General features: G+C 37.7%; 1 protein-coding gene across 1 annotated transcript in view; it reads left to right on the top strand.

The window, feature by feature from the left end:
• The first annotated feature begins 2642 nt into the window (after positions 1–2642).
• LOC108682584 (adenylate cyclase type 5) overlaps positions 2643–25915 on the top strand; it is a 30161-nt gene continuing 6888 nt past the window's right edge. Inside the window, exons 1-10 of the mRNA XM_047884094.1 lie at positions 2643–2776; positions 5644–5736; positions 7795–7941; positions 11923–12081; positions 12924–13068; positions 15602–15702; positions 22821–22977; positions 24294–24391; positions 24960–25047; positions 25742–25858. Of these exons, the coding sequence (XP_047740050.1) occupies positions 2643–2776; positions 5644–5736; positions 7795–7941; positions 11923–12081; positions 12924–13068; positions 15602–15702; positions 22821–22977; positions 24294–24391; positions 24960–25047; positions 25742–25858 (1239 nt within the window). The remainder of the gene's footprint in view (positions 2777–5643; positions 5737–7794; positions 7942–11922; positions 12082–12923; positions 13069–15601; positions 15703–22820; positions 22978–24293; positions 24392–24959; positions 25048–25741; positions 25859–25915) is intronic.

The raw sequence follows: 25915 nt of genomic DNA, 5'->3' as shown, positions 1-25915 counted from the left end.
GTCGTCGCCATACATGTTGTGCTATAGTAGCATCATTTTATTTACTTGATATTAACGTTGCTAGGTCAAACAATATGGTNCAGATGCAGTGTCTTGCAGTATCAGGTGCAGTGTCTTGCAGTATCAGGTGCAGTGTCTTGCAGTATCAGGTGCAGTGTCTTGCAGTATCAGGTGCAGTGTCTTAACCTGCTGCGGTCAATTCATCTGTAACAATTACATCCACAATCAATCAGTAGCCTTACCTCCACCTACCCAGCCAACAAAATTTAAACTGCACAATCAAAAGCGCAATCTCAGCCGATTGATATATGGGATGGTTTTCTCAATCTCACGCGCGGTTAAATTCATTTTTTAAGTTTGTTTGAGTAAAAAACTGACTAAAATGTTGTATTTTAGATCATCAGTTAGCCAGCCTGCCACAGTTAACTTCCTAGTGCAAACGCAATCAAATGTTACGTAGGATATGTCTCTCACTGAACAATTTTTGAAAATATTTTTACGAACATGATGTAGACGCGCTCCTATAAATTTGACTTCAAATTCTATAACTTTTTCATGCTAAATATATTATGTTTATATTACTTTCTTCATTTAAGATTTAATTCTTCCCAATAAACCCAGCAGGTTCATTTGGAGTACTGTTATCATGACTTGAGCCTGAGCGTCGAGGATCGAATGCCATTGAACGTGAATAATCAACATCAAGTACAATAATATTAATTTTACTTCAATATATTAAACACGTGATATTCACGTGCAATGGTATTTAAAAATATTGTTATGGATGCTTTTCACAATCATACGGACATGGAGCGTTTGTGCTTCAGTAGAACAAAAGAAATAGCAGGAAGAGCGAGAATGTTGGAGTGATTTCAGGAACAAGGAAAAGTTTTTGGGTAAAGAATGCTAAAGTTTGACAGTGTGGTGGAATTTTGAATGAAAATATTGACATTTCTAAAAAGCTTCTGAAGGAAGAACAAATTCGGAGGGACTAAAGAGTGTATCTTCAAATGCGTGCGAGCTACAGCATGGACATGTGAGGAAAATGGGAGAAAATTGGTTCTGAAATTATTAGGTATATTAAAACGTCAAGTTTTTAAATTTCAGATAAACCCAGTCCATGATATCAGATTGCCACGATCTATTCACCGAAGGTTTCTGAGACCTTATATTTTCCGCCGTAAAGTTCCGAAACCTTTCCGAAAATATGCTGTTTTATGATTGATGTCGTTTCAAATTGGGAGCAAGAACAAAGATGCAACCTCTTTGCTGGGCGGTTCTATCTCATGGTTGAACTATTTGCAATGTTCTTGTGATAATTTTCAGCCGTTTCAGATCTTTGAACTTTCACTCATTTCTGCACCCAACTAGGTTTCTGATCTTTCTACTCATGCAATCGATAACTCCATTAACATATTGCGACCATCTGAACTCGCACTGTAACTGAGCTGAAATCACTCACGTTGTTCTCTGTTTTAGTCAAACTTCTATCGTTAACTGGAACAGACTCGAATGAACTTGAATTTACTCGAGTAGTTTCAGTGTAGTAAAACCAGTCGTTTCAATAATGAAGACCTCGCGTTGTAATGACAACCAAGCAGTGTGAGTATTTCAAAACATGCAGTTCCTATGGTGAAACCTACAGTTTAATGACTAAAGGTGATTGGTGATTGCAATCCTATTATTAAAAACACTATATTATATTATTATAATTTTATTAACTACAAAAAAAACAGCGAGGTTTAACAATAGAAATTGTGCAATTTCAATTATAGAAACTTGTAAGATGCATTTACTGAAGAACAATAATTTTAACTGCTGACGAATTTGTCATGCCAAGCTCCGATAAACCCGTAGTTTTCAGAGTTTCATGTTCGTCGGCCAAAAACGTAAAATTTTAATAACTAAAAACATGCGGTTTATACAACTAAAACTGCCCTTGCAGTTGTTGGATACTTTCAGGTTAACGACATAAGTCCTTGTGCTTTAGTAGATGCAGCCATTAAATTACACATAAAATCAGGATTTTCAACAATGATCGATGTGCGGTTCATAAAGCGAAACGAACGCAGTTTCATGTATTGGACTCTGTTAGAACACTTTGTCAACTAAAGAGCTGTTGTTGACTTGCTTTCGCCGAAGATTGCAGTGGCCGAAGTGCGTAAATTCCGACGATTTTCAGTGAAATTGGAGCCGTTTGCCTTGAACTGCTCGTGTGTCAGCGCAAAACGAGCTGCGAACAAGATTACGACTTTGCCTTGGATGCAGTGCGCGCTTGGTTCCTAAATTATCTTGAGAAATGGGGTTAAATTGAAGGTGGGTCGTAGAAAAGTTGTAGCCAATCTAAAGATCGTGGATTTTTAAACACGCAGAATAATAAAGGGTGACTGTTTGGATCAGCGATTGCTTGATTGCATTTTCTTTATGTGGAATTCCGACACCGTGTGTTGCAAAGCTTGATCAAATGCCTCAATGCAGTTTGTAATCGAAGTGAATGCTCTGCCTAGTAAGTAGTAATTTAACTCACAGCAAGAGTGAGATTCTTGCATATACACCATGTATTACATTTGCTTCAATTAATCAAATTATTTATATTAAACATAGGTATACCTTTGAATTCTTTTTAAACAATTGATGCCTCGATGGCACAACAGGAACGGCTGCTGCTGAGCGTGCTGCCTAGCCACGTCGCCAAGGAGATGATGAACGACATCGCCGGGATCCCCAAAGACACGATGTTCCATAAGATCTACATCAAGCAGCACGACAACGTCAGGTGAGCGGCATATTTAAGCTTAAACGGAAAAGAAGGAGCCGGACGAAACTTTAGTTAGCTGCGGTTCCTTTAAAAATTATTCTCTCTGATCGAAATGATGGGTGTCGGACTGAAAGCGGATAGACTGGAGGTGGATTGACTGGAGGTGGATAGACTGGAGGTGGATAGACTGGAGGTGGATAGACTGGAGGTTGATTGACTGGAGGTGGATTGACTGGAGGTGGATTGACTGGAGGTGGATTAACTGGAGGTGGATAGACTGGAGGTGGATTGACTGGAGGTGGATTGACTGGAGGTGGATTGACTGGAGGTGGATTTTTTGAAGGTAAGGAGTAAAACAATATCTAGTTGCTATTTAATAGGCTCACTACGCATTGAGTTTAAAACGGGGACCTTCCTAATATTTTGAATACTTACATTCCTTTTCATCATATATTTATGTTGCTATGTGAAGAAAGCCTTCATTATCAATTTGCTTATGAATTTTTCAACGAAAATTTTTTGAATCAGTATAGCCTGCATCAGTACAGCCTGGCGATCCCAGAAATTTTCCTTTGCTTAGTTATTATATACTAGATTTTTTACTCGATAATCGATAGCTCTAAAATAATGCTTCCGACCCTTTTTTTTGCAATTAAAACAGCAGATCATCTGCCAACGTTGTCCAATTATCTATATTTGCCGTTAAATTCAATTTGAATTAATAACCGAAGCCTGGCAGACGTATACTCTGAAACTATTTTAGATTATCTACATTTAATCCATGAAGGAGGCAGCGTGAAAATGCAGTGGCCATATGAAAAATTGAACTCTATTTCAGACACTGATGAAACGCCTTTCTGCCTGCGACTGGAATTCTATATTTTCTAGAAAATCTTCAGTATATGCTTTTTAGTGTCATATAAATTTAAATAAATATATATAAATAAATATAAACATAACTTTTGAATTGCATAAAGCACTGCCTGTACACTTGCATAACTTCTCCAAAACATTCTTCGTTTGTGACGAAGAGCGCAATTTAACAGTTCTTGATGGGCTCGAAAAATTATTTTTTGTTCAGGACGAAATTAGGTATTATAATTTTTTCTCTGTCAATAATATATACCCACATTAGTTTTCAGAGCTGCACATCCGAATTTATTATATCTATTTATTGTTTTCTATTTTAGCCCTTGCTACGTATCACGAATTTCACAAGTTCAATGAAAATTGCTTGCCTCAAGCAGTAGAGAACCTCAAAAAATGTCCTTTAGGTTAAACTTTTTTTTTCTGCGCTCTGTAAGCAAAATATATGCCAACTTTGTGATACTTTTTGTTTGTTTAATTATTTGTTTCGGGGAAGGCAAAAATTACTTAGAGATCCTTGAAGTTTTTGCAGCGTATGCATAGATATTTCTCTATAAAATTAAAAATTTAATAAGGCAATATAATGCGGCGCTGGAGCACCAATTGAATAACCGGCAGGATGAGTTCATTTGAGTCAAATTTCACAGATAAAGTCAATAATGTAAAAAGTTTCAGCTTTAAATTATTTTCTTCCTAAATTTTTCTTACAAATGCCAGTGAAACAAATTTTTTTGAAGTTTTATCAATGCAAGTAAATGTTTTCTTTCTTGAGACTAATTTTTTAATTGAACTCGAATGACAGCACACAAAATTCGATATTATACGACCCTTTATATTTAGATTTATCTCGCTTATTCCGATCTCCGTGAACGTTGCTATTTCAGACTGCTTGAATTGCTATATTTTCGATCAACTAGTAATTTCAAGAAATTCCAAACGCCAATGTTATCCTTCCTAGATTTCAGCCACTGATTATTGGCAGCGAAATGCATACCGAGGATTCCACCCTGCCTAGCCTGAGGCAGGTGGCTCTTACCCTCGTTTTCTGAAGCAAAATGTCTTCCCAGGGAAATTTATTTGCCTGTCGCCGAGGGGGATCCCGATTATTTTTCGTAACCTGAGGATGAAATGGACGAAGTGACTCCCTCGTCTGCAGTGGCGACACGGCAGGAAAATTCTTCGGTGTTATTTTTCAATGTGTATTTATTGGTGCAGGAAATATAGAAATTTAGGCTCGGACCGTCTTTTGGTCGATTTTACTGGACCGATAAAAAGACTTATCGTTTTTGTCTTATTTATTAGCGCTTTTCTACCACCGGTGGAACGTCGTGCTTTGAATTTCTATCATATTTGGTTTGTTACTCGAGGTTTGCGAGGTACCCTCGAAGCGAAGCGAGGTTTGTTACTCGCTTCGAGGGCTGCGCCGTTTCTAAATATTTCTTCGTTTATTTCCAATATTGCTGAAAGCACTGTGGGCAATATTGATATCGAGATCTTCATCATTTTATACTGAACTTAACGCTTCAGCATTACATGGATAAATAAACCAATTTTGTTACTTTCGTTCAACACAGGAGGATTCCTCATCTTTCTTTCCTTTCGAATTCTCATCTGATTAGTGAAAAATTCAGGTTCATATGATTGTATCTTTGTTTGTTACATTTTTGCCGCTATTACGTTTTATGGAATAAATTGAATGCTATATTTTATCACCAAAAATATACCACCAGCGTTTTCCCCATCTGATTTCGCTTGTCAATTTAGTCGTACAATTTTGAGTACTTCCCTGTTCTCATTATATCCAGTAATTGCATATTCCAAATTCTCTAGCTGATACCTATACATTTCCATACATTTTTTAGGAACCAAAAACTGTAAATTAACATGCTCACTTTTTGTGATTTTCTAATTTATATATTTGCATGAATATATCAATTCCTGTATTATAAAAATTGCGTTAAATTAATATAAGCATTTGGGTGAGTGGACACTTACGAGCTTATATTTGCTGTCGCCAGCATCTTGTTCGCGGACATCTGCGGGTTCACGACGCTGAGCGACCAGTGCACGGCGGAAGAGCTGGTGCGGCTGCTCAACGAACTCTTCGCCAGGTAACCTGCTGACTGCGACCGTCTAATATATGCAGAATGACTAAACAGAATATGCAGAATAAACAGAAATGTCTGCTAACTGCGACCGTCTAATATATGCAGAATGACTAAACAGAATATGCAGAATAAACAGAAATGTCTGCTAACTGCGACAGAATATGCAGAATGACTAAAAATACTTTCTATCTTCTCTTTTTCTACGGGTATATTTATTCGAACCACTTCATGAGAAATTTTTCTTCTTTATTGAAGGAATAGGAAGGTTTAAAAGCAGTACTCTAAATAAAGTTAAAGATTTATCTGAAAAAAATGCTTCCTTCTTTTGGTTAAAGAATTTCTAATTCGTCTGTTACTCTCGGCTTCATTCTTTAATGAATTTATCATTTTTATTAGGCTCTCTATTTGATGTACTGTTCTCATTTTCTACCAATGCAATTACCACTTTTGTGTTTTGCCTTGGACTCTCGACTTACCCTCTTCTTAAAAATAGCCTTCCTGTATCTATTTTTAAACATTCGACTTTCTGCTTTGTGACAAATGAAAGCTTCAGACTTTGTGACAAACTTACTGGTCTCCGCTAATGCTTCTGACATCCAGCGAAAACTTGGCTATTCATGACAACAACAACAACAGACTGGTATTGCTATCCAACAACAGACTCGTATGATGTTTTGGTCATAAGTTAATCACAATATAAGTATTTATTTTTGATGTGTTGTTGAATTTACTTCTGTAGGAGCGTCCGTTAATCTTAGAAATCATATATTGGGAATATAGAAGTCAAATACTTGAGCTGAATTTAACCCTGAATTTGCTTTTTCAACATAAAATTGTTTAGAATGAAAATAAATTCAACGAACACTTCTAGACCATTGATATATTTTCTTTCATGCCAATATTCATGAAACTTAATCGCGTCCAAAAAAAGCCAATGAAATTCTGATTCGAGGTTTCGTCATGTTGAAATGTTATTTGTCCTCATTTTGAAATGTTTAATTGCCCTAATGTTGAAAACCCCACGAATGCCGAGTATGATTTTTTCAAAAATTTTCTGGTAATATCCGGAGAGCAAAAAATTATGCTGGTAACTTTTATAGATAAAAAATTTTTTAAACATTTTCAAAAATCCCTGACTTGCATTTCTCCTACCCAGAACAAGTCAGTTTAATCAACAGCGTCGTAAACACTTTGAAAAGTCTGTCAGTTTGGTTATTTTTTTATTAGTTGCATAGAAGGTTTTCATTTTCTGGCATAAACATTTTTCTGTTCACTCGGTGCGCTCTACTTGTTTACTTGACTTCTTGATAAGGTTGGTCTACCCTCAGAATTAATTTGCCATTCATAGAATTCGTAGGTAATTCTATAAGGAAAACGGCATTAATTAGAGTAAGATTCATTCAGTTTCACGGATTACATTTAATTTGAATACCATTGCTTAAATTGAGAGAAAAACCATACGTGAGTGAAACCTATAAATGGCAAATTAATTCAGAGGTTAGACAGGCCATTTCAGTGAGTCAAGTTAACAAGCAGAGGGCACCGAGTGAACAGAAAAATGTTTATCAATCTCTTTGTTCAATTTGACTCTTATAGTTTCCGAGCTGTTTCTCCAGAAACGAGCCAAAAACTTGCTTTCTGACGTACATTTTTCTCTAATGCAGTTCTCTGCATGTCTCGGATTAGTTGTGTTTTCGTCTAGTGCCGCACAAATTTCAGCTCCTCAGATCCTACGTACGAGTACACGGGGTTTTCGTTTGGAAAATTATGTCAATATGCCAAGCGCTTTGTTCAATTTGACTCGTATAGTTTCCGAGCTGTTTCTCCAGAAACGAGCCAAAAACTTGCTTTCTGACGTACATTTTTCTCTAATGCAGTTCTCTGCATGTCTCGGATTAGACGAAATGTACATTACTTTCTCTTTTATTTCATTCAGCCACTCGTTCTATGACCTTGAAATTTAGTCATTATCTCAGTATTGACCGTCTAGCAACCGACTTCATACATGTCTGATACCCACTCTGAACTTCCATTAATATCTTCGTATATTCCTGGACCCAGATTCGACCGCCTCGCTACCGAACATCACTGCCTGCGCATCAAGCTGCTGGGCGACTGCTACTACTGCGTCTCCGGCCTGCCAGAGCCTAGGCCTGATCACGCGCATTGTTGTGTCGAGATGGGAGTCGATATGATCGAAGCCATAGCGTGAGTCGTCGCCATACATGTTGTGCTATAGTAGCATCATTTTATTTACTTGATATTAACGTTGCTAGGTCAAACATTATGGTTGTGGTCCGTTATGATGACCGTTTTCCATTGTGAATGTTGCTATTCATTGCTATATACGTGATTCAGTGTGGTGCTATCCGTGGTGAGATTTATCAGATGATATTATACGTATATCTTGCGTATTTTGATTATTTAACACGTTTTTCTTAGCTTAGCTTCGCGTTTGTTTGTTTGTTTGTTGTTAACATTGACAACGAAAATTAGACCACTTCTGATTGCTCTAGAGATCTGAAATTCGGCATGCAGGCTATTTTCGCCTAACAATTTCATATACAATCATAAAAACTAGCAATTAGAGACTTAAATTAGCTTAATTGAGTAATGTATAAATAAATAGTGTATATATAGTATGACGTGCGGGCGCTGACGTTATAGACGAGCAGGCGCTTACGCTGCGTATCATCGATACGTACATCAAGTCAAGTAAATCGGCTCGCAACAACGTTTTTCATTTGTAGCAACGGACTAAAAAGGAGAAAATAAAATATTTAAAAAAACTTTTTAAAAACCACGTTTTTCTCGTGGACTAAAAAGTAGAAAATAAATTATGACTCGCCCCAAAAAACGTGGGTCGGGCTGTACGTTCACCCTCAAATTTCCAAAATTCGTGTGCTGTGTTCTTTTCGCTTTAATCAAAAATCTGCCCGACACACGTTTTTTGGGGCGAGACATAATTTATTTTCTACTTTTTAGTCCACGAGAAAAACGTGGTTTTTAAAAAGTTTTTTTAAATATTAGAAGACAAGTTCTCTTCCTGCTTGAAGACAGAATTTTTTGCAAACCTCACTGGTTTGCTCCTTGTTTTCAAGTTCTTCCGAGACCAGCGATGCATCCAAACTTTGATGTTCAAAAGTTGGAAGAGGAACTCGGCTCGAGCCGTTAATGCATCAAATCCTTTCATGAGAGTCTTGTTTTATGTCAGCGGGTAGATTGAAAGGAGGTTGGATTGATTGATGGTTGCATTAATAGATGAATGTTCGCGCGGACTGCCGGATTTAAAAACTTTGGAAATTATTAATTTATGTTGCCACAAGGGCATAATTTTTGCATATCCATTCATTCATTTTTTATCATTGGGCGTATTTGGCACACAAAGGCATATTAATTGTGATATTTTAAAAATTACAACCGTATCTGTTTTTACAGCTTCTACTTTTCAGAATTGGTTTTTAATGTTAATGAAACAGTCTTTATTACCAAGTCATTAACCCTTCAGTTGAGAGAGGTGGCTTTGACAGAACCTTCCAGTGGATAAATATTACAACAGAGCCTGCCATGATCTTTGACATTAGACCTGAGATCGTTCGTCAATCCCCTTTAATAGTCATTGGAAGAAGAGATATAATATAGGATTTATGACTATAATGATAATTGAACGGTTTGTGAAAAATAATATGAACTTGATGCTCTCAGTGTATGAATCCATAATTTTATTTTGAACATATCTGTTCTAATAGGAGAATTTTAATTAGGAGAATTTTTTACAAACATATGAAAACAATTTAACACTTGGAAAGATTTGAGGTCAAATAGAATACGGCACAATAACATGGAACATCTAATTTCATACGAAATGGGATAAAGAAGATATTGAATAAATGCTTATTACAATTATTGAAACGTTTAGCCAGTTAAAATTATTTCTCGTGACAAGAAGTCCAATGAGGAGCAACATGTGACCAAGTTTAATTAACTAACGTTGCAACGTACTGCCGTGCTGCTGTTGCAGGTTACATGAAAACGCAAGCGTAAAATTGCGGCGTTGAGTTTGTGTTTCAAAACGAATGGGAAAGAAACAATTTCTCAAATAAGATATCAAACTTATTGATAGTAACTGTGTCCTTCGAATCATTTTGGGCGCGTCGTGTAATTTTTTAGATGTCGGTGCTCATAACAAAGTAAAAATTAAGCGTAAAATTAATTACGTCAAAATAATGTCAATGTAAGGGGTCCGCCGTTCCCGGAGCCCAGAGTTAGTTTAGGGACACCAACCCAAGGTCATGCTGGGAGCACCACCTCTTGACAGCCACTGAACCCTGCTCTCAGCGACATCGGAAAATAAAGTGAGCATCCTAAGGCTCAAGCCTACGACTAACTAAGCTCATATCGATGCCGCTGCGCATACAACGGCGCTTACCACTGACTGCGGTACAGTGACATTTGCCGTTAGCATCAACGTTGACCCCCTATACGACCTAGCTTGAAACTTGGGCAGTCTTCTTCACAAACTCCGAGGAATTGTTACCCGCATTCTTGATACAATTAGTGATCATTATTCCTCTTGCCTGAGGTGTTATTTCTCTTCTTTTCAGTTGCTTATCGTAAAAAATTTTCCATAGTGTAGAGATCAGGCAAATTTAGAGGGCAATTGCATGCCAGAGCAGAAAAGCTGAAGAAATCAAAAACCAACGCAAGACCTGAGAAGCCATAGCTTATTGAAATCCGGCGATGGCAATGGCGTCCGATCGTCGCGAACACCGTTTCCTCGGCGCTCAACTTTCATCAACATCGTCAAAACCAATCCACCATATCCTGTTGAATTTTTCATGCATTTAAAAAAATCTTGACTATTTTGGCATCTGGCCACCTACTGCTGTTCGTAAGAGCTGCGCACGAACTACCGGGCCATCTCCACATATGAAAAATTGTAAATCTTTCTGTCGAGGATTTGTAGGATGGAAGCCATTCTTTGTTTAGGTGTTGGGCCACGGGTGACCTGACGCACGGCGAAGATGGAAAAAATATAACTCAGTACTCACTGCAGTGAGTGACTGAGAGCGCATTTTCTCGTCGACGAAAACTTGAGGTCACGGACGGACGGACGGACAGACAGACAGACGGACATGGCGAGCACGATCGTGCATTTTTTCCATAAATGAGAAAATGCGCTAAAAATGAGAAGCTCGTTCTGTATATAATGCGCGTCGGTCTTCAGCTCCACGTGGTGATGGGCAAAAATTCCCGACTATATTGTGAAAGAGAAAATGCAGAAATATCCAATCAACTATCGTTCTCGTTAGCACAAAACTTTTTCATGGTTATTTTATTAATAAGTTTCGGTTAAATCGTGTTGCTGATCATTGTGATAATTTTTGCTTCTAGAACATTCCAAGTAAGTCACAACTGTACCTAATACTGTAATCATTCCATGTAAAAGGTTCTGTGAAATATTGTTTAGTCGTAATTTTCAGTTCAGTAATTTTTTTTAAATTAACTGTAAATACATATTTGATGATTTTGGGACAGCTCTATCATATCAGAAACAATCGAACGACTACGATTTATTTGCGAATGGATGATTATTTTGTGATACAGCGGGAGCAACATTCTAGCTATGATTATTTAAATAATTTATCGTAGCTCCAAATTATTTTTATTGGTGAATCATCTTGTCAAATCCTATTTTTAAACGTTATGATGATTTTGGCTAGACCATGCAATCCTATTGTAATGAAGGTGCAGAAGGAATACAATAGAATAAATTCGTTCATCCTATCTTTTCGTCCTACCGTTGCCAAATTAATGGAGAATCCGTGTGTATTACACAATATCAAAATAAATATCCAAGTTATTACATCTCGTGAAGTTGAAGCTGATCTGCTTATCACCTCACCTCTGCTTATAATTAATGTCAGAAATTTTTATACAAATCATGCCCATGTTCATTTAAGCCGCTACTGCACACTTCAAATGCTGCAATTAATACGCTTCGTCAACATTAATTAGTTATCTCAAAAACCGTTGCTAAATTAAGACATTTCAACTCCAGGAATCTGTTTTATCTTTTGTTTCATAAGTTTGTTATTGTATCTTCCTGATAGACGAAGTATCCCTTGACAAATTACCTCATTTACAGCTTGGCATTTATGTTTAAAATAAAAAATTTACTTATGCTAGGCTGGTGCGCGAGGTCACGGGCGTCAACGTGAACATGCGCGTTGGTATCCACACGGGCCGCGTGCACTCCGGTGTGCTGGGGCTACGTAAGTGGCAGTTCGACGTCTGGAGCAACGACGTCACGCTAGCCAACCAGATGGAGTCTGGTGGCCTACCAGGGTGAGTGGTGGTGCCACGCTAGCCAACCAGATGGAGTCTGGTGGCCTACCAGGGTGAGTGATGACGTCACGCTGGCCAACCAGATGGAGTCTGGTGGCCTACCAGGGTGAGTGATGACGTCACGCTGGCGAACCAGATGGAGTCTGGTGGCCGACAAGGTGAGTGATAACGTCACACTCGTCGATTATGAATACAAATCCTTCAGAATAATGGGAATGTTCCAACGTCGAGAGTGAGAACTTCATCGTGATATGCCTTTACTAAGAATTTAAAAGGAAAATAGGCGCCAAGTACATTCACCACATCTCCAATGAAAATCACTCATTGCATACGGTAATCTCTTTTAGCAGGATTTATCGTGTGCCACTTATTCCCTAGTGTAGACATTTTGACCCTACGTATCTTCACGATCATTTTGAAAGAACCCCGTACTCTAGCAAGATGCGAAATGAAAAAAAAAATCTGAAAATATTTCTCAATAGTAGACTTCTTCGAATTTAATCATAGTTCACTAAAGTATTCTTGAATATTACTGGTGTGATCACGGTGTTGTGTGTGTATAGGCGCATCCATAGTAGATTTCTTCGAATTTTATCACAGTTCCCTAAAGTATCCATGAATATTACTGGTGTGATCACGATTTTGTGTGTATATAGGCGTATCCATAGTAGATTTCTTCGAATTTTATCACAGTTTCCTAAAGTATTCATGAATATTACTGGTGTGATCACGGCTGTGTGTGTGTGTGTATAGGCGTATCCATAGTAGATTTCTTCGATATCACAGTTCCCTAAAGTATTCATGAATATTACTGTTGTGATCACGGTTGTGTGTTTGTATAGCCGCATCCACATCACGAGCGAGACGCTGAAGAGTCTGGGGGAAGACTACCGCGTGGAGGCGGGCCACGGCGGCGACAGGAACGCTTACCTCAAGACCCACAACATCGAGACCTTCCTGATCGTGCCATCCGACGAGTACCGTGATGTGAGTGATGTTTATTGCACGTCTAATATTATTTTTATCATAATTGTTTAGTGACAAATGTTAATATTATGGTTTGCTCCATCTTCCGACGAGTAACGTGACGTGAGTGGTGTTTATTGCACGTCTAATATTATTTTTATCATAATTGTTTAGTGACAAATAAAAATGTTATCGTTTGCTTTATCTTCCGACGAGTATTACGAAGTAATGTCTACAAGAATTTTGAAATATCTAGAAGGATCATTTGCATACATACTTTTTTTGCGATCAATTTCACTCAATTCAATTTAATCGTGCTAGCTATTGGAAAAAAATTCAACAATTGATAAAATCTGCACAATAAATTTAATAAATTAAATACACGCTGGCGAGACTCGCGTGGTTACAACAAATAAATGTCACAGGCATCAATGTAAGAATGAACTATAAGCAATGAACATGTAATGACTGGGCCTTCAGGGCAAGATCTCGCCAGCTCTAGCTGCCCCGTTCGCAATCTGCTTCTTTTAGTAAATAAACAAGAAATTTATAAGAAATATTTAATGAAATACGTTATATCGAAGTTAATGAAATGAATTCACAGTAATTATATAACCTTAAATTATTCGCGCAATTGATTCCTCTAAGGAAGTTTTGATCTAGAATTGTTATACGAGTTAATATTTAGGCACTTTTTTCTTGTGAGGAATAAAAGAATCTATCATCTTTATTTTCGAGAATTGGTTGTTAGAAAATACAATCAACAGAATTAATTTGATGAAAATCAAAACAATCAACAAGAATTTCACCAGTCTATGTTCAAAAACATTTCTGCTTTGATGAGCAAAAGTGAGCTGGAAAAATGTTGATGCATGACCGAGATTTGAAGTTTTCTCGGTCATCAAGATTCTATCGATCTCGACTGATCGCTTTTCATCACCACTAAACTATTCGAGATATTCATCATAGTTTTTTAACATACTCGAGTGAACTCAATGATTTTGACATAAAATTAGATAAAAAGTTTTAATCGCTGAGAGACTTCATTTTTCAGTTGAACCGAGCTCATGATATGAGCATACACTCTAACATGTTTTAAAAATAGAAAATAAAATAATTCCTTCAATATGCAATTATAGGACTATTTTCTCTCATCAATTCACTTGAAAGCCTTCGTACAGTCATGAAAAGAAGATTTACTGCGATTTTTGTTCCCAATTAAACCTGAAAAATTACATTAGTTTGTTATATTAACGATAACGTCGGAGTTCGGCTCATATCAATACATCTCTCTTCTCTAAGAACCGAATAAAGTTTTGCGATATTATAACAATATTAACATTGTGTTGCATGAAATTGTTGCCTTATTTCAATATTTAGTGTGATATTTTCTCCGGATAAACTCCATATTTACAAGTGATGTGATCGATTCGTGAGGCGTCGTAGCGTGCGTGACTGCGGTGAACTCTCCGACGTTCTCTTGTCGCTGCTTAAAATCTCTAAGACTGGAGACCTTGACCTTTTATAAATATTAACGTCGATCATCTGACGTTTGTTAAGTTTTTCATTCAACTAAATCGATATTTAGTCGAATGTCGTCAGAACGAAATCATTCAACAACCCACCATCAAAAATAAATTCGCACACGATATTCGATCAAAAAATTTTATCTACTTTTCCAAGTGTTGCCAAGTAATTATGTAATTCTCTCAAATGATTGACGTTAATACAAGATTATATTGAACGAATATTAAAGAAGGGTTATGACAAGATTGAGGGAATAATATGCATAGCTGTTGTAAGTGAATATTAAATTAATCATTAAAAACGATTGCTGCGTAAATTATTTTTTTGAAAAATTATTCATCGCACGAGATCGATTTTCGCACGCACTTGCACCCGTTTTGCTGCATTTTCCCGACGAAGTAGATCTTTTTTACGCAGAGTTGAGGAATTCAGGGAGTATTAATGTAGAAATGAGCACGAAAATTTTTTTCACGGATAAGATTATTGACGTTTGTCAGTTTTTTTTGCAATACATCCTCCATAGCATGTGAATATTTATGCTTGAGTTCATCGAGAACTTTTATTTTATTTCTGGTTTACCCCCAAATAAATTTTTGGTACATATTATTGTCAGTGCTAGTACTCGTCGTAAAGTATTGTAAAACATTGTAAATCAGTGTAAAGGATTGTGAAGTTTTATGAAGTGTCATAAAGTATTGTTAAGTATGATTAAGTATTGTAAAGATTTATTAAGTGTTCTTAAGCATTTCCTTACCAACATGAACGTGAATCCCTCCAGAATTATTAAGTACTAATGTTTTGATTTTTATTGTAACATCACTACTCTCCGACTTTTCTCTGCCCGTGTGTAAATTTGTTCTTAATTACTCTTTTAATCATGTTTTATAATTCAAATATAAATTTATTTAATGGTTTTCTCTGCCCGAGTGTAAATTGGTTCTTAACTACTATTTTAATCATGTCAATATTTTAAATATAAATTTATTTCATGGCTTGTTCATGATTGTTAATTATTTTTCTGCATCAGCACCACGCGCAGAAGGCGTCCCAGTACAGCATGAACGGCAGCGCTGGCAGGGAGCCTCAGCATCACGACCCGCCCAAGAGCAACGCAAACATCCATAACAAGTTAGAAATTATATGTACATTAATCATGCCAATTATAAACAAGTTTCTTCCTCAGCTTGAAAAAATGCTAAAAGATACTAAATTTAATTTTATTATGAAAGTATTTCGTTTTTTCAATTATAAACAAACAAGTTTAACATTTTCTTCGTGGAGAAATGAGGCTGTGAATGGTAACCTACTGTAACGTATATGCAATATTCTTTTGATTCTCCAAACTCATTAAAGCAAAGCTTGAGAGCCTTCATCTATCTTGGTACAGAATAATTATTTACACGGCCTTGGTCATGGTAAATATGTTACTTAAATCAGCATTTTGTCTTATTTAGGCTCAAATTATGAAATGCGAAATTGCAAAAGGAAATCTGCACTTGATAACGTATCATCATCAGCAAGTATGAATAAATTTAATCGTTATTTATGGCTTATATTTGAATTGTTCTAATTCTTTGAAAACTCGCTGCTTTCAAGTGAAATAGATGGAAAACAACGTCGTTCAAAATTTCCTGAAAAAATGCAAATATTCAGCAAAATATACGGAAATTTTTTGAATAATTTCACAACATTGACTGGAATACTTTTCTCTTTTCCAGCCAGTGAATAATTTGCAATGACATTTGCCTAGACTTTATTGCAGCGCTCATCTTCAAATGGAAGGTCGCATAACCCGTTCCAATTTTGTATAATAGATATTGATTGGTAATAACATACGTGGGATACGTCGGAAATACAACGTTTTCGATGATTGGTTGCTCATCTTGATGGGCTTCATTTGTTGAGTTCAGTTGTCATGCGTGGGATTGTTTGAGTTAATTATTCATTAGTATCTCTGCACACAGATGACATTTTAGTATTGATGGAATGAGACCAAATTTGACTGAAATTCGTTTATTTGAAGTTGATTGGCTGCAATTGATTGTGAATGGCCGCGCTTGGCCAAAATGTATAAAACGGTTATCGGTTACAGCGCACAAAATGATGTTTGAAGTGAACAATTAATCAAAGCTGCGCGCTACATATAAGGGCAGAAAGGATTGATTAGTGTTTACAAAAACTATGCAGCTGGCAATATTGAGACATTTAGCCGATTGCCACAACCTGTCTGTACAAACTGGCCGTGATAAAAGTCGGCGGTGCAAATCTCGTTTTTATTCAATCCGAGTGAGATCTCTCTGCAACTAATTAAAATGGTTGGTAAACTTGAAATTCGATGACCACAGGAACTTTGCCGAGAAGATGATATTTTTCTCTATGTTAACGTACATTATAATTATATGTATATATAATTTTGCAAGCTAATTTCTTTAATCAGACGTCAAAATGAAATTTACAGCATTTAAAATTCTCTGGAATTAAGAAATCAAGTGCACGGCGTACGCTTAAAAAATTATCGTATATCTGTGCATTAATCCTTCCTCGTTGCAACCTTTGTTTTATGTGTTATTAATTTATATGCTTGTTATTAATTAATTAATGTTATGTTATTCATGTATAATTTATTTCACCTCCAAATGCTGACTCATAGTTATTTTACGTCTGCTCGATTTATTTGTGTGTGAAGTATTGTTCTAATCTTACGATAATTTATTTAAGCTATTTGTAATTTTCGTTCTAATTAAATCTGCTCTGGAGTTTTGTCCGTCTGCACTCTTTGATTTCTGTTTTAAAGGTTTTTTTTTTACTTTGGGGGCAATTCTTGTTCCTTTTACTGCCTAATAAAATTATAATACTTCATAATGTCAGTGTTCCGTATAGCCGTTAGTGATCAGTAACGATCACATCGCACGCTACGACCTCGTTCACTGTCAGATTCCCTCAAGCATCTTCGTCGAATTGTTCACATGACAACAACAAGGCTTGTGACCCAGAGTGGCAGAAAGCGTCTGACATTACAAGGGGAATTAGAATAATTTTCTGGGTGCATGCAGTACAAGGATTCCAGGTCCTGTATTATGCATCAGTTGAGGCAGCGATGCTTGCAATGTATGCTTGCCCGTTTGTGCCGAAAACTTCATTGTTCTGCTCGCGGCTGACGCTAGACTGACGATTTATGCAGTGTAGTCGTTATGTTCTTGCGATGCCATAATATTTCTGATTATAAACACATTTATTTCATGGACTGAAATTAAGGTTTCCTTTGGTAAGTATTGTTTTTAGTTATTTAGATTAGGTCATACGCAGATGAATGCTTTTTCTGATCGGAAGGCTCGCGGTTCATCAGGGACTCGCAAAAATAAAAACTGCAGATAAAAAAAAACAGTAAATGTATAGGATTACGTGTGTCATAAAATTAAACCTAGAAAAGTAATATTTATTCCTGAATGTCAAGATTCATTAGTGGTTTGATTGCATGGTGACTTTTAACCTTGTTCTCGAAGCCAAATTAAATCGAGCTTGAGTTGGATGCTGCTCTTTGTCCATTTGTATTAATTATAATTTTTATGTTTTGACTCAATTATTTGCTCGTATTTCAAAGACTTCGTGAAAAAATCACACAACCGTCCGCTTCCAATTGTCATCCTCGAGTGCGTGACGAGTCTTTCTGACGCAGAAATGCAGACGTCGGAACTGATGTAGAATTCATCTATGCAATGAAGACTGGCAGATGAACTGCAATGCAAACTACTATTGATTTCTCTGCGACTGAGATCCTTCGATGCTTGACTGCCTTTGGCCATTTCATTTCAACGTTTCCAAGGTTGAGCGAACAAATTTTAACTTAAATTACTAAATTCTCTGAAAATTTTAACCTTGGAGAAACATTTTTGCGAGTCATATATTGAAATAAATCAGAATTATTGCTCAACGAATGAACAGATTATAATATCTTTCTAATAAAATCTTTTGTTTGAAACAAATTTGCTTAATGACCACCATTTTTGCCCAATTTGAATGAAAATCTTTTGAAGTCTATCTGGGACATTTGTTAATCATACATTCAATTATGTTCACCGTTTGCATTCGGTTTCGATAATGAGATCAATTTGTTCACACTAGTTAGGGAATGCTATTTTTTCCTTTTTGCATCCTGCAAAGTGATCACATTTTCTTGCTGGTCTTGAACCCTGTTTGATTTGTAGGTTAACTTCTCAGTTGTACAGCAATTAAGCTCGGTGCGCACAAACTCTGCTAAGATTGCCTCGCTTCATCCAAACCAATAACCTGCAGGAACTGAGGTGATGCGCACGGATGTGGCATTATGATGTTTCTGTAAGCATTCTAACATCTCTAAAAACATTCAATCATCTGTGTAAACAGTTATGCATGATAAAAAATCATTTACGTATTTCCGAATGAATCCGCTGTTACGTTTTTTTTCAATTCCATGTGTGAAATCTAAGTTGTGAACTTTATTGTGGCTGCTGAACTCGAATTTATCAACCAGCTTGCAATATATAAGTTTTCGACTTCAAATGCATTGCGTATGGATAAAATGTAAAAAAAAATTACTAAAGAATCCCTTCCCTCGTGTACTCGATCAATATAAAAAGAACGAGTAATTGAATCCTTGTTCTGAAATCCGTAGACTGGTGAAGAAAACATCCTCGTCGAATTAAATTCGTTTTATAGTTTAAAGATTTGGTTGTCAACCAAATCAACTCGTATGATAAATGTTTTCGGTCATCATAGTATCATGGAACATGTTCAATTTAACATAAACATTTCTACGCAAGGCGTACAGGCTGCGGCTGTAGTGTATGAGGTGCATCAAGGTACATAGTTTGCCAGGTCATTCTATATTATGTTACATTATGTAGTAGTATGCATTATATTACCTTGTTTGGAAATAATTTTAAATGTAATAGTATCCATGTTTTTGTTTAGTTCGAGTTTCGTTACTGATGATTATTCATAGGTTATTTTCTGTTGACATTGATCCAGTAATATAAAAGTATGCGCTCAAATATATGAATAAACCTATTTATTTATCGAGCTTAAATTACAGCGGTAGGAATTGTCCCCGAAACAATTTGTCTGTTGCTTACGTTATGTTTATCCTGATCCAATCTTCGACTGAATCCTTGTAAAGAAAAATTACTGTCAACCGTTTTTTAATTCAATCAACTAATCATGCGTAAAATCGGCCTGAATCTCTTCCCTACGCTTACCCGCACTCATTTTCTCATTTCTCACTAAAGTCATAGACATGCTGCTTATCTTCAATAAATTGTATAACAGGATTATTATTTTTCGTGCTTTGATATGTTACATCAAACCTTATAACCAAACTGCCATTGAAACCTTTCGCTGCCAACTTAATGTATTGTTTAGCAGGAATAATTACATTGAAACTCCAATGATGCAAACATGGAGTGCACATCTGATCGCGTTATCCCTCCATAATCAAGGCAACATTTATTCTAAAAGGTTACATTGAAACTCCAATGATGTACACATGGAGTGCACATCTGATGGCGTTAACCTTCCATATGATTAAAGTAGGTAATATTGGACATGGGTAATATTGAACATGTATTATGCGTAGGTGTTCAGAATGCTAAGAATGCGGATCGAAGCGATATAGCATGTATGTAAGACGCGGTTGTTTCGAGATCGTGGGAACGAGTTAGTTTACATTGAACGTTGGCGAGCTCAGCGCGAGGGACATTCCAGTCGAAGAATGTGGCGTCACTTCGAGGGTATAGGCTTAACTGTGCGCGACACTAGCGTATATAAGAACCTTAAAATTCGCGCCAAAGGTTGTTCTACGGAGGTGACCGTCACGCAAGCATGGTATGCAGTCAGCGGACTTTGTAACGGCCACGGCCGGGAGGCCGGCGGTTTTTTCAACTGATAAGTTGATAAAATTGGTCGTTTCTATTTGAGGTCAGAGATGAAAGTATCGTGGCAACTCATGCACGAGCATTTGCCTTTGACCGTAGACGATATTACACAGGTCATTGACAGGCGTCGTAGCTATAAAAAACGCTCATCGGTATTCTCAGGCAGTTCCCGTCTAAATTTTGACTCGGGAAATCCCAGCACTGAAGAATTTTATTATTAATTTGTTGAAGTGCTTATATATACTTTCGTAGCCCATTCCACGCTTTCTTTATCTTGTGTTTTCGTAAATTTCAATGGTTATAATGTCGATGTTATTTTGCTTCTGTCTTCAAGTCCTGCAGTAAGGACTGCAGGACCATTTGGTGCTTTATGATAATAACCATCATTATATTATTAATTCCATCGTCTCTGTAGCCAATTAATGCTACCATTATTTGCGCTGACGGTTGACACGTTCTTACTACAGTGACTGTGAGTTAGATATTTCGTGATTGCTAATACCTTTTAGTTGGTTGATAGGAATATAGAATATTTCAATCATCTCTAAAGGGAATGCAATTTAGAATTGCATGGTACCGACGATGAAATCAGTTGAATTTAATAGTTTATATTTGATGTTTTTGTAATTGTCAGACGGAGCTTCATTGGTCAGATGGTGATGGCAGGCTTTGTTCGGTGTTTGCACCTGTTAAATTGGCCTATAAATTCCCGGATGGAGTTCGCAATTTTCAGATAGTTATCACAGTTGTCAGAGGGCGCTCACGACGGCTGTTACAGATGCTAATTGGCTCGGTGTAGAGCATCATTGGCGTTTAGTTTCGATGACAGCAGAGCGCGTCTCTGGCACTGCGATTCCCATCTTCGGTGACTGCAGCTGATCGTGTCAGTCCTGCTGGCATGTTATGTCAGACCTGCTGCCATATTCTTTAAGCCCTGCATCTATGTTCTGTCAGCCCTGCTGCCACGTTCTGTCAGCCCTGCTGCCACGTTCTGTCAGCCCTGCTGCCATGTTCTGTCAGCCCTGCTGCCATGTTCTGTCAGCCCTGCTGCCACGTTCTGTCAGGCCTGCTGCCTCGCTCTGACACTCATTAATGCCTTGTCTGTTATATTGTTGCCTAGTTACGTTGTGTTAGTGAGCTGTTACTCCTGTTACCAGTTAGCGTCATTTTAGTATGTCTGTTCCACCTGATATTTGTTATCGTCGTTTTGGTTCTGTCACACGTACTGTCTGTTGTTTCTGTCCCGTCTGTTGCCTTCTTACAAAGTCTTGGTGCATCTATTTCTTCTGTTGTCTGATTGCGTCGTATTTGTACTTATATTAATTCTTCTGTTCATTTGTAAAGTTGTCCTAGTACATCTTTTCCTTCTTTTTATTGCCTTTTTACGTCGACTTGATGCGTCTGTTCTTGTTGCATAGCAACGTTGTCTTGGTACATCTGTTGCTGCTATATATAGGCTGGCGACATTCTTTGTTGTTAATATATTTCCTTTTTAGGCCTTTAGTTTATACAACGCCCAATAATTTTGTTTTAATACAAGATGAATAAGGCAGCAAAGCTGCGTGCGATAAAAGATCTGCTGCTCGCCTGTATCACATATTTCATTAGGGTTTTGAGTCTCAAAAGGATCTATGCATTAATTAATTATTTCGATTTGCACTTTATCCATTTTTATTACAGGTAGGAGAAATTTCGAACAAAATTGTGACCCTAGTTTAGCAGATATTTTACTTGGATTTAATAGTCATAATAAATTCTCTGAGGAAGCATCCAGAAATTGAATTGGATTGTGCAGGTTAAGGGGCTGAAGATTTTTCTAAGTAGGTATAAATTTATTTATACTTAGAAAATACCCCTCACGCACCTAGAAAATTCTCATTGAATATTTCCGACGAAGATTTTGCGGCCGTAAAAGAACGCGCCTTGCCTGAGCAGCGATCCATTAGTCCTCAAGTGGCAGCTCAGTTCTGGTCGAAAGCAAAATGAATTATTGCTCAAAAAAAATCGAGAATGTGATTAATTGCTTGTTGAAAATAGCGAAACTTTGTTAATGGATCATCTTCACATTACGACAGAAAGTTTCTCGTTTTTAAACTTGGCTTTTTTAACCTTTTCATGTTGTGCCCGTTCTGAAAAAATATAACTCAGTACTCGCTGCAGTGAGTGACAGAGAGCGCATTTTCTCGTCGACGGAAACGTGAAGTCACGGACTGATGGACAGACGGACGGACGGACATGGCGAGCACAATAGCGCCTTTTTTCCATAAATGAGAAAATGCGCTAAAAATGCAAAGTCTTTAATAGTATAATTTGTCTGTTTTTTTATGTGGTATTTAGGCTGGGCATTCACGACGCCCCTGCGGCGAAGAGCACCAGCGAGGAGGTCAACGAGTACCTCGCGCAGGCCATCGAGTCGCGCTCGACGCATCGGCATCGCTCCGAGTACTGCCGCCCCCTGTTGCTCTCCTTCACCCAGCGCCAGATCGAGGAGAAGGTGAGGGGCTACTGGGTCTGGGAGGGTCCAGTCGAGGAGTAGGTGAGGGCTACTGGGCATGGTAGGGTCTAATCGAGGAGTAGGTAAGGGCTACTGGGTATGGTAGGGTCCAATCGAAGAGGAGGTGGAGGCTACTGGGTTTGGTAGGGTCCAATTAATCGAGGGTAGGTGGAAGCTATACTGGGTTTAGTGGAGACCAATTGAGAAGAAGGTGGAGGCTACTCGGTTTGGCGGAGACCTATCGAGGAAAAGGTGGAGGCTACTTGATTTGGTGGAGACTAATCAAGGAAAATGTAGAGGCTAATGGGTTTAGTGGAGAACTATAGAGTAGAAGGTGGGGCCTACTGGGTGTGGTGGAGACCAATCAAGAAGAAGAGGCCCGGCTTTTGGGGTGGTCGAGTAGAAGTAGAGGAATATAAATATTCACACTAAAAGAGACTTGCGAATGATGGAATTAACAGTGAAATGAGTAAGAAAAAGTGTTCTCAGATTTAATCAGGAATTGACCTACAAATTCCGGTGTCAAGAACCAATAAATTCCAGTGTTCGAGTAATTGAGTGCGTACGAGAAACGGCTCGGTCAGGTCTTTAAAATTATTAATATCGAGTGTGTTAGTTGTCAAACTATCTTTGTTTTAATATAAACATAGAGGCAGTAAAAACATGAGCTACACTTTTCAGACGTGCAGTAAATGCCGAGAAAAACGGTAATGTGTCTGTAATCATCCGTAGCCACCCTGTGTGTCGATACCAGCATGAATCAAATGTGGGACTCACCTACCCACGCACTCTGAAAATTTGCAAACGCCCTAGTCATTGGCTTTACAAATTGCAGTAAATTCGACTTAATAAGTAATTTACAAATATTTTTTCCGCAGAATTTCAAATGAAATACAGCTGTCTGTCGGATTATTCTGTTGTACTTAATTCTGCATCAATATTTTTTTCGAGCTCGATATTTTAAGCAACAAAACAATAATGCTGCCTAACTGAGATTGATGGCATGTGTGAATTGAATTTTTTCACATTGCAAGTGGAATAAATAAATGATTTAATTTCATTTCTAGGAGACAACAAGCTGAATGTAATAATTTAATAATTTGGATTAATTTTTCTAACTGTGTACCCCAGCCCAGAACTTCCGACGAAGAAAAGTAGACAATCATGTAAAGTGAGATTTTAATAAAATGAATTATTTTGGCAAGTTATGAACCCAATGAATGGTTTTGGAAAAATGTGTCCCTAAAGAATAATAATCTGGCAAGGTGTGTCCCTAACGAATAATTCTGGTAAGATGTGTCCCAAACGAATAACTTTACTGTAGGGAGCGGGACGACATGTTGCCCGCGTACTTCACCTTCGCTTGGATCGCCCTCGCCACGGTCTTCCTGGCGCAGGCCATCGTCGTGCCGGGGTAAGTGGTGGCTCAGCGCCGCTACTTTCGTCAAGTGACTTTGTTGCAGTTTTATATTTGTTAGGCCGCAGTGGTTTATTGGCAATGTTCGAGTGATAGCTGCAGGTTTGCTCGGCGTTGCATGGGGACGATGAGATCTCCGGAGCCGATATGGCGTCTTTAACTATAATTTAGATAAACCAATATCAAAATCTAACTTTAATTTTTGGTCCACTCCTTTCCTTTTAGTTTTACAATGCCTATCTAAGAATTATAGGAATAAAGCTAAAGAATATTATGAATAGGAATACTAAGAATAAACTTTAATGTGCACGTCATATCGCGACACGATAAGTATCGTGGATATGCACTATAAAAGCCTCTCCATATATGCGGCGTCTGCTCTTTTCAAACGCACAAACTTTGACATATATTAATTTCCTATTAAATGATAAACTACCCGGCCAAAAATGTGTATTTTCTTTCATCATCCAAAAATTTGTACGGTGTTGTATGACCATGATTTCTGTTTCAGATTTTTATTATACTGGGGGAAATACCTAGTGTTAATTATAAATTTTTTCGGTAGGGGGGTGCGTGAGTCATCAGGCATCATGGCGGGCGGTTTACTGCTGCTGAGCCTGTGCGTGACTCTCGTTATGGCTGATGACGTGAAGGTCAGCTCGTAACTTTGTTAATGATTTAATTTTTTCTGTATATGTGGAATAATTCTTCGTTCCTAGCTACTCTTTCTCTTCTTTCTATTTCTGGAGTTGATCGGTCCATTCTTGCCATTTTGAGCGTGATTACTATAAGCAATGACATTTTTTAACACCGTCACTATTCGCAGGTGAGAATAATTTACCGTGCTTTTGAGATCCACGTTAATTTTTTGATGTTCGGGATTTATTGATTTATAGTTGTCTCTTTCTAATTGGCATTCATAGAGAACAAACCTTACAGAAAACTAAACGCGCTGGGGACACTTTTCACCTTGTGTGTAGTAAAGTAGCACCTCAAATATCCAATTATGTTGCATTAAAGCAGCTTGAACGATTACTGACGTCGACTCATATCGATGACACATCACTACATCTCGGAGACACACCAACACATAATGGAGACACACCAATGCAAAGACACACCACCACCAATGCATCACGGTACATCACCGACCAATCACAGTATCATATACCAAGTTACCAACACATGACGGTGCCACACCTACACATCGCGGTACCACCACGACATATCACGGTGCCACACCAACTCATCATGGAACCACACCGACTTATCATAGTACTGCACCAATCACGGTTACGTTACATGTACTGCCATTATTTCGACGTAACCGCACCTCACTCCGCGCAGAAGTCACCGCGCTGGCTGCGCAGGGCGAGCGTCGACGTGACGAGCAACAGGACGCTGGGCCAGATCCTCGCAGCATTTGTGGTGCTGCTGCTCTTCCTCTGTACCGTCGCGCCGCTGGTCTGTCATATTGCAGCGAAGATATTATATTATTGGCTGTGTTATCGTGAATCATTG

This window comes from Hyalella azteca, unplaced genomic scaffold (assembly GCF_000764305.2).
Source record: "Hyalella azteca isolate HAZT.00-mixed unplaced genomic scaffold, Hazt_2.0.2 contig14624, whole genome shotgun sequence".
Lineage (NCBI taxonomy): Eukaryota > Metazoa > Arthropoda > Malacostraca > Amphipoda > Hyalellidae > Hyalella > Hyalella azteca.
The sequence above is the reverse complement of the archived record's forward strand: the minus strand, read 5'-3'. Positions and strand labels throughout refer to the sequence as shown.